This window comes from Lissotriton helveticus (assembly GCF_964261635.1).
Source record: "Lissotriton helveticus chromosome 1_1 unlocalized genomic scaffold, aLisHel1.1 SUPER_1_unloc_28, whole genome shotgun sequence".
NCBI classification, from domain to species: Eukaryota; Metazoa; Chordata; class Amphibia; order Caudata; family Salamandridae; genus Lissotriton; species Lissotriton helveticus.
The window spans coordinates 1279623-1298296 of NW_027611668.1; the positions used below are offsets into that span (position 1 = coordinate 1279623).

At 45.8% G+C, this 18674-nt stretch overlaps 2 protein-coding genes across 5 annotated transcripts in view; one reads left to right on the plus strand and one right to left on the minus strand.

Annotated features, from left to right (window-relative positions):
* Positions 1-18674, plus strand: part of LOC144805825 (uncharacterized) — a 280069-nt gene that overhangs the window by 200049 nt on the left and 61346 nt on the right. The gene's annotated exons all lie outside the window — the stretch shown is intronic.
* LOC144805819 (uncharacterized) overlaps positions 1-18674 on the minus strand; it is a 76432-nt gene that overhangs the window by 49283 nt on the left and 8475 nt on the right. For 3 of the 4 annotated variants that reach the window (XM_078672299.1, XM_078672297.1, XM_078672298.1), the window contains exons 3-5: positions 15804-15899; positions 10584-10700; positions 7953-8060 (exon numbers count right to left, since the gene is read on the minus strand). In XM_078672299.1, coding sequence (XP_078528425.1) covers positions 7953-8060; positions 10584-10698 — 223 coding nt within the window. In that variant the 5' untranslated portion in view covers positions 10699-10700; positions 15804-15899. The remainder of the gene's footprint in view (positions 1-7952; positions 8061-10583; positions 10701-15803; positions 15900-18674) is intronic. The other variant, XM_078672300.1, reaches the window with a different exon arrangement.

The following is an 18674-nucleotide window of genomic DNA, read 5'->3' on the forward strand; positions in this document are numbered from 1 at the left end:
AATAATCTTATGGCTAGGTGGTATGGTTGTTCGGCAATTTGTAATTTAGATATTTATTAGATGGTCTTTTAACTGTGTTGTGCTGATTATCTTGTATTTTGGTAAATTTTGTAAATGTCTTTTGCATTTGAACGAGTACTCTGTATTGTGTATCTTTTTATGTGGACCTCTTTGGAGTTCCAAAACATAATAAAAATAAACTTGAAAGCATAATCTATCTTGGAGATTACGAGAGCCAGGAGTGCCAAGGTAAGGGCCTCCGTAGTCAGGAAGCGAGATATCTTCCGGACCTTGCGTAGATGGAAGAAACTGGACGAGACCACAGCATTAATATGGGGCTTCATCGAGAGGTCTTTGCAAATGATGACTCCAAGGCTTTTAGCAGAGTCAACAGGACGGGGGGGGGAGGCCCAGACATGGGGGCCAAAAGTTGGAGCTCCAAGGGTTGGAGACACCCCCGATCAAGGTTGAGCTTCAAATGGTTTCCCCCCATCCAGTCGCTAATAAAGCACAAGGTAGATTGAAAATTGTGGATAGATTGGGCCGAGGAGTCAATGTTAAAGACCAGCTGGATATCATCTGCATAATTAAATGCAGTGACATTACAGCCTCGTAAGGAACGAATAAGGGGGGAAGGTACAGAATAAAAAGGAGGGAAGAGAGGGAAGAGCCCTGAGGGACGCCACATGTCAACCTAACTTTATCAGCAGAAAAGTGGGAGAGACGGACTGCCTGATGACGGTCGCTTAGGAAAGAGCGAACCCACTCGAGGGCCAGCCCCTGGATGCCGGCATCACTGACACGGCCGACCAGGATGTCATGATCGACCATGTCAAATGCAGCCGATAGATCCAGGAGCACCAGGATCTGACTGATCTTAAGGTCCACCCCCCTCCGCAGCTCCTCTATCACTGAAAGTATGACCGATTCAGTTGAATGGCCGGGTCTAAAACCAGCCTGTTGAGGATCGAGAAATTGGGTGCGTTCGATGAAGGAGCTCAAAAAGTTGGTGACATGGGCCTCCAGTACTTTACTGAGGTAGGGGAGCAGGGAAATGGGATGGAAATTGCTCATAAGAGACGGGTCAGCGTTGGGTTTCTTTAGGATGGGCACTACTTCAGCGGTCTTAAAGGAGCTGGGGACCGAGCCCATTTTAAGTGAGTCATTAAGAAGTGTCAGAGGGCGCATAGGACAAGCAGTGAAGGCCTCTTGCAAGACATGAGGAGGGCAGCAGTCAGTGGGGGAGCCAGAGGCCACCTTTTTTAACAGGGCCGAAAATTCCTCCTCAGAGATCGGGGGTATTTGATTAACTGAGTGAGGGTTGGAAGTTACAGAGTAAGTAATGTAGAGGGAGTACGGCAAGCAATACTATTTTTAATTTTTACTATTTTGTCAACAAAAAAAGGAGTTAAGGGAGTCACAGAGGGCCTGAGAGGGGAGGGGTTTAATGGTCACCTTGTCTGGGTGCGACAATTCTTCCACAGTAGAGAAGATGTCTTTTGCTTTAGACGCCGAGTCTACAATTTTTGGGGAAAAGTATGAGATTTTTGCCTGTAGAATACCTTGCTTATACTCTTTAAGCCGAGCCGCAAGGCTTCTTGTCTGGGGCGTAACCTCGCCGCCAGCAGCGCTCGGCCTGTCTAAGCTTAAGTTTCATAGTTTTGAGTTCCTCTGAGAACCATCTTTGCGTGTCATGGGGGCGCTTTAGTTTGATGCGCTTAAGGGGAGCTATGGTGTCACTTGCTGATTCGAGCCATCACCTTAAGCCCAAGGCCTGGGCGTCTAAAGAATCACACTCAACAAGGGGGGGAAACCCTGAGTAGGGTGACAAATTCACCAAGATCGGCCCTATTCCAGTTCCTGGCTAAAAGGTTTCCCTCGAGGGTTCGACTGGCGTGAGAGGTAATGGCAAAGGAAAATGAAATTATAAAATGGTCAGACCAGGGGCAAGGGAGAATGAGAGGTGTGGAGATATCCAGATTAGAAGTCCAAACCTGGTCTAAGATATGGCCCTTGACGTGAGTTGCTGAATGGATATGTTGAGAGCAGTTCATGCCTACTAACAGGTCGGTAAAGGTAGATGAGCAAGCGCTCTCTCTGACGTCAGAAGGCCAGTAATTAAAATCCCCTATAATCAGAAATTTCGAATTATTTATTACCAGCTGGGAAAACATGTCACCAAACAGGGAGGGGAAACTGGGCATAGACTGGGGGGGCCGGTATACGAGGGTGCAGATAAGAGGGGCCACCGTCTTAAAATGAGGCAGTCAACCAGGGGGATGGGGGCCACATCTATCGAGGAAAATTTGATAGAATGTTTGATAATGCCCGGCTTGCCTGAAGATCTATTGGCTTGAAGGATGTAGTAGCCTAGTGGGACTGCCGCGAGGATGTCGGGAGATGACTCCTCGTTGAACCAAGTTTCGGTGACCAGCAGTATTTCTGGCTTCTCCGCATCTAAGAGCTGAAAAATCTCCAGCTGATGTTTCACCAGCGAGCGGGTGTTCAAATAGCTCACCGTGAAGTTGGAGTTTACAGCTCTTTTAGCAGGAGAAGGAGAAGCGGTCCGAGGAGCTGGCAGGGAAAGTGGTGGTGTCATAGCCAAGGGGGAATCAAATTCCAGAAAAGCCTTCTGGGGGCATAGGAGTCCCAGTGAATCCAGTCTGGGAAATATGGTGGGCAAAAAGGCCAGTGGTCATGCAAACGTATGAACTCTGAGGCTGGGTAGGAAATAAAATTGGCAGAGTTATCTGCCCCTAGCCCCAGCTGGCCGCAGACGGGCGCAGACGGGCTTACCTTTGGCGCGCCCGCTGCGCGCATCCGCTGCCCCTCCGGCCGGCCATTGCAATTTATGGCTTAGCCCCACCCCCAACTAGACCGCCGCGAGCGGCCCCACCGGGATCCGGGTACCTCACCCAAGATGGCGCCTGCCCTCCACAACAATCGGCATGTCAGCCGCGGTGGACGGGGGCAGGGAGGCACACCCTGGAGCGGTAGCGGGTATTGAATCACCCGCGATGTATTCCCGGAATGAGTCAGGCAAGTAAGAGTACAAGAAATATAAAAGTTTTTAAAAGTGCAGAACGATAGTAAAATCAATTAAAAAAGGGCAGCAGAGGGTCCAGTGGTAGAACGGGTAACAGAAGAGCTCCGCACCTCACGCAAGCTCGCAGTCTGTCCCAAAATGCACAAGCGGGCCCTTGTGAGTGCTGCCACCACCCTTCAACCCTTAAATCAGTGGTTGCCAAACTTATTCAACCTGTGGCTCCCTTGACCTAATTGGCAGTTGGCCGTGGCTCCCCATCATGTCACTTTTTTTTTTACCGGTGGTAGGATGCAAGCCAGACATCGGGAATACTTCCAGTTTTCGCCCTGAGGTTAATTGGGATGAAGCTGATGAAGGTATCTCAACAATCAGTAAAAATGATAATTGTGCAGGGGTAATTAACCCAAAAATAAAATAAAAATAACCACGCCAGACCACTCCGACTAAGCTCCAAAATCATTATCTCAAGTTCAAGGGGAACTTTTTGGAATCGGACAAAGTGGAGAAAATGTAAGCGCGTCAAGTAGTTTCATAACACTGCATTTTCTCTAGGTGAAATACAAATTCAGCTTTAAGAAATAGCTTCAGAGTAGTGGAAGTACCAGTTCCAGATAAATAAGTGGTGCATGTCTTATCTCACATTTCAACAGCCAGGCCAACAATCTACATATATTCGTTTTTCCTGTAAATTAGTGCTAATGTCCTTCCATGATGCAGCCATCTTGATCCCTGGCATATTATTATACTAATAATGATGACATGCTTCGTGCCTGACCTTGGCTGAGGGTCAGACTGGGGCCTGGAAACTAATCCAGGCTGCTATGTAGCCTATTTCCAACGCTGCAGCTAGTTTGCCCACTTTAAGTTCTGTCTCGTAATTGCTGGCGTGGACACGAACAAAGTGCAGGGACAGCATAATTACATGGGCTTGGCCAGTCACGAGTTTGTCATGTCCTCCTTTTTTGCAGTAAGCAAGGAGTTTTTTAGTCAGTGTGAAAACAACCTGTGTAAAATGTGAAGGGTCCTCAGAAGCGCTGCGCAGCAGAACACGGGTGCCAGTAACGCTGGACAATCTGCTGTGCATAAGTGGAAGATACGTGAAAGCACATCGGAAGCACGTATGGCGGCCGTGCGCTCCGGGGCCAAACCATGATTTTAGATTACACCGGTGCCGTTTGAAACTCCCCCCTGTGTTGCGCCGCAGCTGGGTGTTATTTAAATAAGTTTCACTGTCTTGCTGCCTTCAAGCTGACTGCTGACAGGTAGGGGCAGAGTGTCAAAGGATGCATCACTTGTAAATTGATCCCATTATCACAATTACAATACAATTAGAAGCTTCCTCAGCGCAGGCAATTTTTCCCCACATCGTGCCGCGGCGCCCCAGGCGACCCCTAACGGCGCACCGGGGTGCCGCGGCGCACAGTTTGGGAACAACCGCCCTAAATGAATGAGCGGACCTTAATGCCCGCCTTATGGTTCAGAAGGTACGCGCAGCCATCCCGGCGCTAGCCGTACCCTGGGATGGATGGCCTCCTGAGGGAGTGCCGGCTGCCTGGACCCTTCTGGCTACGATGCGTGACACCTCCATAGCCTTGTTGCTTACACCAGGCAAGGACCCTTAAAACCTAGCATCATACTGCTCTAGCACAATCCTGAACGTCGACCACAAACATCTTAAGCTTGATGCTGGCACACAGGTTCCAGTCTGTACTGCCGCTTTTAATCCATAGTGAACAAAACAGATGTACATTTTTTGCCGGCTGCTTAGGCTCGTGGAGGAGGTACAGGGCCGATGGCCTAGAGCTGCGGCACTAATACTAGGCATATATAAGTCTTTCGATTCCATCAACTGAGATTACCTCTTTGTGGTCCTTTGGAAATTAGATCTTGGTCCTTAAATTAGCAGGCTTATCCGGCTCCTATACACCTTCCCTACGTCTAGGACCCACTTTGGGGGTGCACTATCGGGTCCTTCTGTGTGGGCGTGGCACCAGGCAAGTTTGTCCTCGCTTGCCCATGCTTCTTGCCATAGCTATGGAGCTTTTGGCGTCCCGGGCGTGAGTGGAGGGACTGGACTGTGGCGTTCCCCTGCACAATGGAGCCCATGCAGCCTCCCTGTACGCAGATAAGGTCCTGCTATATCTGTGAGAGGTGGACTCAGACCTCTCCGTGGTTGTTTTGTTGCTAGCGGAGTTTGGCCAGGTTTCAGGACTATCGGTCAGTTGGGATAAGCCCTGTTTGTTGCAGCTGGTGTAGGGGATGGAAACGAGGGCAAGTGATTTGACTGGGGGGCCAATCTGATGGGAGCCTGTCATGGTTTGGTACTTGGGGATTAGGAGCTCAGATCTTTTGGAGGGCAACGTGATGGAAGCTATTTCCTCAATTCACTTGTTCATCCCTTTATTGGTGTCGCTACCCTTGTTAGTATCGGACCGAGTGGCGAACTCAAATATGATCATCCTTCCCTGTCTTGGTCATTCCTTTGTAAATCTCCCACTCTTCCTTCCCTGTTCCTTGTTTAAGGAATTGCATTCCCTGCTGAGAGAGTTTGTGTGGCACCAACCTCACAGATGGGTGGCCATTGCGAAACTCCAGCTCCCACATGAGTGGGGCGGCCTCGGTGTGCTGTACTTTGAACACTCTTACCTGACAGCCCAGTTACAGTGGCTTTCTTGCTGGCAGGCGAGCCACTACTTGGCCGACACCAGGACGACTGACAGCCCCCTCTCCACTGAGGGTGCTCCTCCTTCATTACCTCTACACCAGGATGCGAGCCCCCTCCGGACTTGACCCTTCTCCCGAGGAATACTTGTGGTATTCCGATCATAAAACCATCATCCAACGTGTTTCGTCCATTAAACATTGGACTTCTTCAGGGCAGCAAAGTTGTAAAGCATTTGTGCCAATCCAAATTGTGCACCAAGGTCAAGGAGCACTTTCTAATACGTATGCCAATTGCTGGCATCTGTATGGAGCTGAGAATACAGTCCAAGCAAGAAAGCAAATCAAATTGAATGTCCGATAAACGATGAGTTATTACTCATACAGACGGTGTTTTCAACCAAAATGTTGGAGATAGATGTGCAAGTCTAAGTCAGACTGGCACTTCATAGTGGAGATTATCCATTAGGCCGTATGCACTGCAATAAATGTGAGTCTTGACGAGAAGCTGATTTGAAAAACGGCGAGCCCCCTCTGGATTTGACCCTTCTCCAGAGGGTTGCCCTGACATGACTTTAATGCAAATTTTACCTTACTGAGCATGTTTCACCATATACCCTGGCCATCCCATTGCTTGAGTTTCCTATGCCAGGTGGCTGCTTTGTTGGTGGCTGCCTCCGGAGTTTGGTGGAGCTGGTAGCTCTTGTATGGGAGACTTTCATGCCATTCGAGGCTCTTTGGGAACAATATGTCTTTACTGATGGCAAGTTTTCTTCTTTTTGGGGGGTGCCAGAGGACATGTGGGGAGCGTGGGCTCAAACCCAACAAGTATAAACTCCTGCAAACACTCACCACTATGGGCAAGAGCTGTAGGCTAATTACCTGGATTACTATGGCCATCCTTGCGCACATGCAGATTTCACTTCAGCCACTGAGGGGGGTTTGGGAGGAGGAGATTGGCAGATCACTTCGGAATGGGAGAGAGCACTGGCAAACCCAAGGAGAGTGTCTCGTAATGCCTGCCTATAACGTATCCAGTTTTACATCCTGCATCGCGCATATCTTTCCCCTAAACAAATCGCACAAATATTTCCTGGTGCCTCCGACTAGTACCCTAAGTGTAGAACCCAAGCAGCGTATGTGAAACACATCTTGTGGGACTGCACAAGCTTGCAGACAAAGTGGCCCGTTGTCCTCAACACCTCACTGGCATCCAGAATCTTTCCACCTGGGAGGTGGGCACCTTGGGCATTTACCCCATACCACGGAATCGTAAGGCTTTACCAGGTTCCTGGATTTAGCTCTTATATTTCCCCAGACTTGGAGGCCTTACTCTCTAAACAACTCAATCTTTATACGGGGTCCTCGTCTGACTTGGATACATTATCCACTTGAGGACTTTTGTTTATTTCTGCTGTCCCTTCCCATTCCCCATCCCTCTCGCCCTCCTTTAAGGAAAACGGGATGCATTTAAAAAAGAAAAATGAAACTTTTCAGTTTCATTTTTTAAGGGCAGGCAGTGGTCCGGGGGACCACTGCCTTTCTCTTTGCTCCCTTCCTATTTGCGAGTGGTTTACCACCACCTTGACGTAAGTGGTAAACTGTGATTTTTTTGCGACCGCAAATGCAATCGCAGAACAATCATACATTGGTGTTATACTCGCTATTAAGAAGGAGCGCCCTTGGCATGTCCCTTCCTAATACCGAATTGCAAACCATATTTTGTGAGTCGCTAATGGGGTAGCGAGTCGCAAAATATGGTTTGTGCATGGGGCAGACCAATTTTGCAGTCGCAAATGAGCCGAATTATCATTTGCGACCGCAAAAAACTATTTTACATCTGCCTGTTGATGTCAGCCATTACTGTAAGAAATATATATTATTAAATCTGTGCACATAAAAGGAGGCCTCTAAGACAATTACTCAGCAGTGCACTCAAAGGGCCTCATAAGAACATTACCAGGAAGGAGGAGGGGCAGGGTCTTTTTGGAGACCCTCACTGTGTGCTGGGGAGAATAAACATGGGGAGGGGGCAGTATAATGCTGAAGTCTATGTCTGGAAATAAGAAAATGATCAGGCGTCATATGTCTTTGTCAACATCTTCCAGATAGTAAACGGACAAGGGGAATGTACAACGTTCAACAGCTCTCAGATTCTAAGGAGTAGAGGGGTGGACTCTCCGTTAGCGTTGGGATTAAGGGGGGATGCTTGTACGTCTTTTTCAAGTGGGCTTTGTTTTCTCACCTGGAATAATATTGAGGCTTCTCTTGGTCTCACAGTCCTCATCATCGTGTTTAATGAGGCAGTCCTCGGCCTCCTCCTTGATGTTTGATGAAACAGCAGGTGTTGTGTCTACCATTACAATGAAAAATAAGACAAGACTTAGAAGAAATAGAACCACATGACAGCATCAAAAGGCTCTCATGTCTGTGGCAGCTTTTTCAATAAAGCATTTTTTTTCCTTTGAAATGCCGCCCGTTTTCCTTAAAGGAAAACGTTTTCCTTAAAGGAAAACAGGATGCACTTAAAAAAGGAAAGTTAAGCTTTTTAGTTTAATTTTCTAAGGGCAGGCAGTGGTCCCGTGGACCACTGCCTTGCTCTTAAAAAAATATTTTCGTATCCATTCGCAAAGGGGAAGGGGTCCCTTAGGGATCCACTCAGGATCTCCGTCAGACCCGTGCCCACACCACGTATTCAACAAAGCTGACGCAGCCATAGCACCCCAACTACGGAAGGTCATCAACATCTCCTTCGAAACAGCGACGTCCCTGGAAAGCTAGAAGCACGCCGAAATCAACGCCCTTCTCAAGAAGCCCAAGGCGGACCCCAAGGACCTCAAGAACTTCCGGCCCATCTCCCTGCTCCCGTTCCCGGTGAAGGTCACCGAGAAAATCGTCAACATGCAATTGGCCCGCCACCTCGAAGACAACAACATGTTGGACTCGTCCCAGTCCGGATTCAGACGCAACCACAGCACCGAGACAGCCCTCATGACCGCCACTGACGACATCAGGCGTCAACTAGACAACGGCGAAACATCAGCCCTCATCCTCCTGGACCTGTCAGCCGCCTTCGACACGGTCTGCCATCGTACTCTAAAGACACGCCTCCAAGAAGCCGGAATCCAAGAGAAAGCCCTTGACTGGACCACATCCTTCCTCGCCGGCAGAACCCAGAGCGTCCACCTCCCACCCTTCCGATCCGAAGCCACCGACATCTTCTACGGCGTTCCCCAGGGCTCATCCCTCAGCCCGACGCTGTTTAACGTCTACATGGCCCCCCTCGTACAAGTGGCCCGTCAGCACGACCTGAATATCATCTCCTACGCCAACGACACCCAGCTCATCCTCTCCCTCACCAAGGACCCACACACCGCCAAAACAAACCTCCACGAGGGAATGAAGTCCGTCGCCGACTGGATGAGGAGCAGCCGTCTGAAACTGAACTCGGACAAGGCGGAGGTCTTCATCCTCAGACCCACCCCCTCAGCCTGGGATGACTCCTGGTACCCGACCACGCTGGGCACAGCACCAACACCCACCGACCATGCACGCAACCTAGGATTCATCCTCGACTCTTCCCTCTCCATGTCTAAGCAGGTCAACGCCGTCTCCTCCTGCTACAACACCCTCCGCACTCTCCGCAGGATCTACAAGTGGATCCCGACCGAAACAAGAAGAACGGTGACACAGGCCCTCGTCAGCAACAGACTGGACTACGGCAACGCACTCTATGCAGGAATCCCAGCCAAACACCTATGACGACTACAACACATCCAAAACGCCTCCGCCCGATTGATCGTCAGCGTCCCCTGCCGCAGCCATATTACCCCTCACCTGAGAGACCTACACTGGCTCCCCGTCGACAAGAGGATCACCTTCAAGCTCCTCACCCACGCACACAAAGCACTCCACAACGTCGGACCAGCCTACCTGAACAGCAGATTCAGCTTCTACACCTCCACGCGCCAGCTCCACTCCACCAGCCTCACCCTCGCCACTGTCCCCCGCATCCAACGAACAACCTCCAGTGGCAGATCCTGCTCCTACCTCGCCGCCAAGACCTGGAACACCCTCCCTACCAACCTACGGTAGACCCAAGACCTACTCGCCTTCAGAAGACTCCTCAAGACCTGGCTCTTCGAGCAGTAGCGGCACCCCCCTCCCCTCAGCGCCTTGAGACCCTCACGGGTAAGTAGCGAGCTTTACAAGTACTCTGATTGATTGATTGATTGGGGACCCTTTCCTGTTTGCGAGTGGTTTACCACCTACTTGACGTAGGTGGTAAACTGCGATTTATTGCGACCGCAAATGCAATCGCAGAACAATCATACATTGGTGTTATACTCGCTATTAAGAAGGAGCGCCCTTGGCCTGCCCCTTCCTAACACCGAGTCGCAACCCATAATTTGTGAGTCGCTAATGGGTTAGCGAGTCGCAAAATATGGTTTGTGCATGGGGCAGACCAATTTTGCAGTCGCAAACGAGCCGAATTACCATTTGCAACCGCAAAAAACAACTGTACATCTGCCCGTTGATGTCAGCCATTACTGTAAGAAATATATATTATTAAATCTGTGCACGTAAAAGGAGGCTTACAAGACAATTACTCAGCAGTGCACTCAAAGGGCCTCATAAGAACATTACCAGGAAGGAGGAGGGGCAGGGTCTTTTTGGAGACCCTCACTGTGTGCTGGGGAGAATAAACATGGGGAGGGGGCAGTATAATGCTGAAGTCTATGTCTGGAAATAAGAAAATGATCAGGCGTCATATGTCTTTGTCAACATCTGTCAGATAGTAAAGGGACTCTCCGTTAGCGTTGGGATTAAGGGAGGATGCTTGTACGTCTTTTTCAAGTGGACCTTGTTTTCTCACCTGTAATATTATTGAGGCCTCTCTTGGTCTCAGAGTCCTCATCATCGTGGTTGATGGGGCAGTCCTCGGCCTCCTCCTTGATGTTTGATGAAACAGCAGGTGTTGTGTCCCCCATTACTATAAAAAATAAGACAAGCCTTAGAAGAAATAAAACCACATGAGAGCATCAAAAGGCTGCATTACAAATTGTTCAAGAAAGCAAGAGGGCGAAACATGAAAACCGTAGACTCTAATATTAAACTTTCACCCTTCAGAGTTACACAAGGCTCAATCCCAACCCACTGCTGGTCAACTCTTACGATGAGCCTTTAAGGTGAACAGTTACACACCTGGGATCCGATTTCCACCGTACACCGATGATATTCAGCTGTACCCGCAAATGAAATCCATACCATACCCACTCGCATGTGACCGCTCATAGGACCATTTTGGACACTGTGTGCAGGTTTGCAGAATATGGACATTTCCTTGTAGGCTGCCCAAAGGTGCCAAGCATGTTCTTCTGTCAAACAACCTTTCCAGTGCTCCAATGAAACTTACCCATTTCCCTTTCTTGTTTAATGAACAGTGTATAATCATAAAGGATGTATGACGTTACAACGCATACTTTTACAACGCATGCCTTTACAACGCATGTTTTACAACGCAACTTCCTTTACAACGCATTCCATTACAACGCATGCCATTACAGCGAATTTCCTAAAACTACCATTACAATGCATTCCATTACAACGCATACTACCTTTACAACGCATACCATTACAACGCATACCATTACATTGCATGTATGGTAAGTATTGGATAGTATAGGGGTAAAAATTACTATTCTAACTCCAGGGGGTGCAACAGTAGGGTAAGTGTTGGATAGTGTAGGGGTAAAAATTACTATTCTAACTCCAGGGGGTGCAACAGTAGGGTAAGTGTTGGATAGTGTAGGGGTAAAAATTACTATTCTAACTGCAGGGGGTGCAACAGTAGGGTCAGTGTTGGATAGTGTAAGGGTACTATGCGTTGTGATGGTATGCGTTGTAATAACTGTGTTGTAATGACATGCGTTGTGATGGTATGCGTTGTAATGGTATGCGTTGTAATGACTGCATTGTAATGACATGCGTTGTAATGGATCTTGCATTGTAAAAGTTTTGTTGTAATGGTAGTGCGTTGTAAAAGTCGCATTGTAAAGGTTGTTTCCCAATCATAAAATATATTTTAAACCTGCTGTGTTTTCTCATGTAGAGCACTGCCACTGCTCACTGAAATCTTTACGCAGTCAACCCTCAACACTGGAATCCCAGCCCGGCCCAGCCATGGACGTCTTTTCCGGCCTCTTAATTTCTGCCTGGGACCCTCATGCCAAGGCAGGGTGCTACTCGCGATAGCCTAATCGAACGAAGGAACAGTCATGATGGCATCTGGCAGTGTCACAAGAACCTCACACTTCAGAGGGTTTTATGTGCTCACGTGCCCCTAATGTTTCTTCAAACTCCATGAATGTATGTATAGGAATGTATATGGGCCAAGCCTAGTGACACTATGTAAAGTAACAGGAGCCCCCTGGTGCGAATAGCAATCCTGGGTCAGGGTAGAGAATATATGTAAACAAAAATTCCCAGGCATGCACAAACGTAACTAGCAAGTACACATGTAGATAGAATTATCTACAACAACATTCGACAACTGCTTTCTCCAATAAAATTGGTTTTAATTTCTTTCAAATATTCATAAGTAATTCATATGATAAAAATGCATTACAATGTTCAGAGTCAGTGCAAACTTCATTGTATCTATACATGATATGTCAAGATTAAAATTTCAATAAACATTATAAAAACTGATGGTTTCCTGTCATAGCCTAGTGACACCCAATGACTTGCTAATGGTTTTGGTTTAGAAACACCTATAAATACAAGATCGCAAGTGGGTGAAGAGGAAGGACAGAGTCCCAATCACATCTCCCATATTACTGCTCTGAGCCCAAGTGAAGAGAATGTCAATCAATCCTTTATTTTGCATTAATTTCCATGCATACATTTCATACAACGCAGAATATCAGACAAATAAATTACAATAAAATCATGAAATATTATCTTTAAAACAATTAAAGATTTCATTAGTCAAATAACATCATATTTATCAAATCACATAGATGCTAACATGATTATACAAAGGTGGCTATATACCCCTATCACCCCCCCATACATCTCTGATCATTACACTACAAAACCTTCTCATTTCTTCATCTTAGTGCCTGGCCTCGCATATCTTGAGACAAGGGTCTACGTCTCAATACCGCCCACAAAAAAGATGCATGTGTGTAACATACATATGGATCTTCTAGTTTTATAATAAAAGCCTAAAATTACACTTCTGTAAAAGAGGCACAAAAAAGTAATATCTTTGTGGGCCACACAAGGAGCAAAAAAATAAAAGATGTGAGTTGGTTTGTGCCACCTTCCCGTCACATTGGCAAGCGGGTAACTCCTTCATGAAATATATATTTGACGAAAAGCCAAACATAAGTGGAATGTAATTTAAGCAAAATCTTGTCAATATATATATCTATGAAGGGAATTCTGTGCAAAAATCAAATAAGCCTGGGTTCCCATATTCGTGGAGGGTAGTGAGTGGTACATAGCTACCATACTTTAATCTTTATTTTTCTCCCGTCTATCCTCTGCAGCTTTTTTTAGAAAAATCTTTTTTAAGTTGCCCTTCAAAAAGAGAGCACACAACGACGTGGAGTCAAACAATCTTTGGAGACCTAATGCTGAAAAGGAGTTTTCCACATAGCTCACCCATGGTATCTTATGGGCATAGTCCATTGTTAAACAATATCTAAGCACCCCTTGATACTAAGGAAAGCTCTCTTTTCCATACCGAGAGCCATAATATTAATGGGGCCAGTTGAATGTGATCCTTGAGGTACAATAGACCTAGTTCAGAATGAGATATGTAATTTTTTTTTTTTTTTTGCAGAGTTTTATATAGCGCGAACTAGACCCGAACCGAATCAGGTATCAGAGCGCTTTACATAGCACCAGTTACGTTACATGAGGACACACTTTCATTTTAGGCACGGGGAGATTAAGTGATTTGCCCAGAATCACAGGAGGTTTTTGGCGTCGTTACCGAGACTCGAACCCAGATACCCAGGTCCGAGGTCGAGCGCCTTAGCCGTTAGGCCAACCCCTCTCCCTAGTGCAGGTGCGAGGAAGTGGTAACAATCTTTTACAGAATGCATGAAATGAAATATGGTATTTGTTAGATATACCTGCTGCAGTGGTTCTACATCCATCATACCTCAGACCAATGTCCAATAGGTAGCGATAGCTTTTTCTTTGGCCAAGCAGATATTCAGGATCTCAGGAATTGCTTTAGCACCCAGTTTGTTTGAAAATTTACAAATGGCTGCAATACTATTCTCCAGAAGGGCCACTATGTATGAAACCATATTTTCCCATGACGATTTCTTATCGCAGAGGACCTCAAATACGAGCATGTGTCTACCACTTCCACCTTCCTAGGGAAGAGGTGTGGCGCAGCGGCCAGGGCGACTGACGCCAGATGCTGGGTTTCACGGTTCGATCACCGGCGGCAGGGGTCTGCCCAGCACCATGTGACTCTGGGCAATAGCTTGCTTAATCTTCCTGACGGCCCCCAGCGCCGGGATGCCTACGGGTAGCTGTGCGCTTTACAAATACTGGATTTACATTTACATCTATATAAAATATTAAGGCTCATTCTGATGTACTGCCTGCAGTGATCACATAAGATTTGTATTTGTATACGCGCTGATCCTCGGTGGCCATAAATCTGGTATACTCCTCTATGAGCTTCTGCAGTGCCAAGGCGTTCTGGCCAGAAGCACTGCATCAGCTGCATAGAGGCGCATCGGGAGAGGGGATGTCTCGACCCATAGGGCGTCCGGACCCTTTCTCCCAGTAACCCGTCCAACTTATTAGTATAGAGAGAGCAAAAAGGGAGCAAGGACGCACTCCTGCCTCACACCTCTTTTAACATTAAGGGTTTTGTGCACTCCCCTTCTCTGCCATAACGGACACACACATTTGCACCAAGATTTAGCTGACTTAAGAGGGTAATAATGGCAGGATCAACTCCCATGCTCTCCATGATCGCTCATAGTTTGCTGGGAACCACAAAGTCAAAACTCAGCGGAGAAGTCCATGAAGGCCATGCAGAGCGGACCCTTTTTTTGCAATCGTATATTTAGAGATTATCATGGAGAGGTTTAAACACTGATCAATTGTTCTTTTGCCCTTTCTAAAGCTGTACTAGGCCTCCGAAAGGACCTTTTTCCCTCTTGGCCATTCCTCTAACCTATTTAGCAATACTCTAACCATCAGTTTTGCTGCACCATCAATTAGGGACATAGGCCTATAATTTTTTGCGCCCGATCTATCACCCTTTTTGTATATCGCGACAATGATAGTGTTTCCACGATCTAAGCAGTCCTAATTTAGCTACCACATTGAATACAGTATTGGTCCCACACATCTTAAGTCTCAAGGAAGATATCCGTTGGGATCCCATAAGGTCCAAGGGGTAAACAACGTTTACCACGAAACTTTTTCCCCACAGGGAATTATAACGCGGTAGTTACAATGTTATAATTCCGCATACCATTACTTCGCAAGTCGGAACAACGACTTGCGGGGGGGGGAAAGGTGTTGGATTTAAAATCAAACACCTTCCCTAGTGTCCGTAAAGACTAGGGTTGGAATAGTAAATTTGACTATCCCAACATCCAGCGCCCCACCCCCCCTCCGCAAGTCGTTGTTACGACTTGCGGGGTAATGGTATGCGGAATTACAACGCGGTCGTTGTAACGACCGCGTTATAATTCCTTGCGGGGAAAAAGACTGAGGGATAATGAGGCATATTCGGTCCAGGGGCCTTCAACAGACATGTCTGATCCAAGGCTTGCACTACTTCCCAACACCAACTTTAACAACAAGTTATTTGTCTACTGCATATTAAAATTCTCAGTCTTAGACTCATTCACATTTAAAAAGATGTTTCCAAAATGTTTGACCCGTCCCTCCTCCTCTGTATGTGCATCATGAAGAGAATGTCTTTTGATGTGCAGATATGTTCATGTGCATGCATGTCTCTGTGTGTTCAAGCACATGTATGTGTGGGGAGAATTCTCTATGCCTTATCATTAGGTTGATGATAACATATGTGTAAATTGTCACTTACTTGCTTGGTTACTGCTGTTTCTACTCCTTGAACCCTTATCATTCAAGAGGCGCACCGCTTCCTTTTCTTCTTCCTTCACTGGCACAATCACAGGAGCTGAAATTTGGAAGACAAGCAGGGGCTGAACAGATCCTTGTGTGATGATAAAAAGAACAAATGTTTGAACATGGAGCTAAGAGTTAAAGTGCCAAACCCAGAGACCTGGATTCTAAACCAAAATTGTGACATTCCAGTGTACACGTTTTTTCCCCTGTGCCCGGCCTGTAAGAATTGTGAGGAATCAGAATCCACCTGGACCCAGTATGTGGCGCGATCTCAAAAACCTGCTTCCTTAAGATCCATCCGTAAGTGCCCAGAGTATCATCCACCGACAAGAATCACTGCGAGTGTAGCATGCAGGGTACACTCCACAGCAAAATAACAAATATATCTTTACTGCTAAAGGACATGCACAAATGACTAAAGAAGACGATAAGGATATAATGTACATATGTTAGGAGCCTCATTATCGATGGCTTAGGAAATCCTAGGTCGAATAGTAAAAGGAGTTACCAGTCAAAATGAGATTATGAGTGGTTGTGAAAGGGAAACATCCTTTACAACGAAACTTTTACAACGCAGTGCTTTTACAACGCAGGTTTTACAACGAAAACCATTACAACGCATTGCGCTGGGGGGCGCTCTAGGATAGGGAATAGATTTAATTTACTATCCAACACCTTCCCTAGTGTCCACGGAGACTGGAGTTGGAATACTAAATTAAACTATTCGCTATCCAGCACCCCAAAGCGCTATGCGTTGTAAAGGTTTGCGTAGTAAAAACTGCGTTGTAACAGCATGCGTGGTAAAAGCATGCGTTGTACCATCATACATCCGTTGTGAAAACCCGCTGGACAGCTAATTCCCCATATACATAAGGAGAATGGTGAATATTCCCCATATACATAAGGAGAATGGTGAATATTCCCCATATACATAAGGAGAATGGTGAATGGTGAATATTCCCCATATACATAAGGAGAATGGTGAATATTCCCCATATACATAAGGAGAATGTGAATATTCCCCATATACATAAGGAGAATGGTGAATATTCCCCATATACATAAGGAGAATGGTGAATATTCCCCATATACATAAGGAGAATGGTGGATATTCCCCATGTACATAAGGAGAATGGTGAATATTCCCCATGTACATAAGGAGAATGGTGAATATTCCCCATATACATAAGGAGAATGGTGAATATTCCCCATATACATAAGGAGAATGGTGAATATTCCCCATATACATAAGGAGAATGGTGAATATTCCCCATATACATAAGGAGAATGGTGAATATTCCCCATATACATAAGGAGAATGGTGAATATTCCCCATATACATAAGGAGAATGGTGAATATTCCCCATATACATAAGGAGAATGGTGAATATTCCCCATATACATAAGGAGAATGGTGGATATTCCCCATGTACATAAGGAGAATGGTGAATATTCCCCATGTACATAAGGAGAATGGTGAATATTCCCCATATACATAAGGAGAATGGTGAATATTCCCCATATACATAAGGAGAATGGTGAATATTCCCCATATACATAAGGAGAATGGTGAATATTCCCCATATACATAAGGAGAATGGTGAATATTCCCCATATACATAAGGATAATGGTGAATATTCCCCATATACATAAGGAGAATGGTGAATATTCCCCATATACATAAGGAGAATGGTGAATATTCCCCATATACATAAGGAGAATGTGAATATTCCCCATATACATAAGGAGAATGGTGAATATTCCCCATATACATAAGGAGAATGTGAATATTCCCCGTATACATAAGGAGAATGGTGAATATTCCCCATATACATAAGGAGAATGGTGAATATTCCCCATATACATAAGGAGAATGGTGAATATTCCCAATGTACATAAGGAGAATGGTGAATATTCCCCATGTACATAAGGAGAATGGTGAATATTCCCCATATACATCAGGAGAATGGTGAATATTCCCCATATACATAAGGAGAATGGTGAATATTCCCCATATACATAAGGAGAATGGTGAATATTCCCCATATACATGAGGAGAATTGTGAATATTCCCCATATACATAAGGAGAATGGTGAATATTCCCCATATACATAAGGATAATGGTGAATATTCCCAATGTACATAAGGAGAATGGTGAATATTCCCCATGTACATAAGGAGAATGGTGAATATTCCCCATATACATAAGGAGAATGGTGAATATTCCCCATATACATAAGGAGAATGTGAATATTCCCCATATACATGAGGAGAATGGTGAATATTCCCCATGTACATAGGGAGAATGGTGAATATTCCCCATATACATAAGGAGAATGGTGAATATTCCCCATATACATAAGGAGAATGGTGAATATTCCCCATATACATAAGGAGAATGGTGGATAAATCAACTGAGGGGTATGGGAAGACAGTGCTTATCAACATCGAAATGCCAAGGAAATAAATAAAATGCCATTTTAAACACCGTTTCATACCGGCTAATTCAATTGCTTTCTGATAACAGAAACTAGCCAGTCCTCCTTTGGAATACTTAAAAATATGCCTCTTTCAGTTAGCCCTCTATGAAAACAGGTACACAAGACAAATTTCTGGAAATTTGAAAAACTGGGGTTGTCCTGGTAAATCCGGGGCACCTGGTCACCCTAATCACACACGCACTTCATAAACTTTGTTTCTCCTTTGCTGTTTCTCGTTCTGTTTTTCAACAACATTCACTCTTTTTTATATCCCCAGTTTCTCTCTTGCTTTGTTTTCTTATATATATTCTCTGCATATCAGGTTTCAGAGAGGCCCTTCCGGAT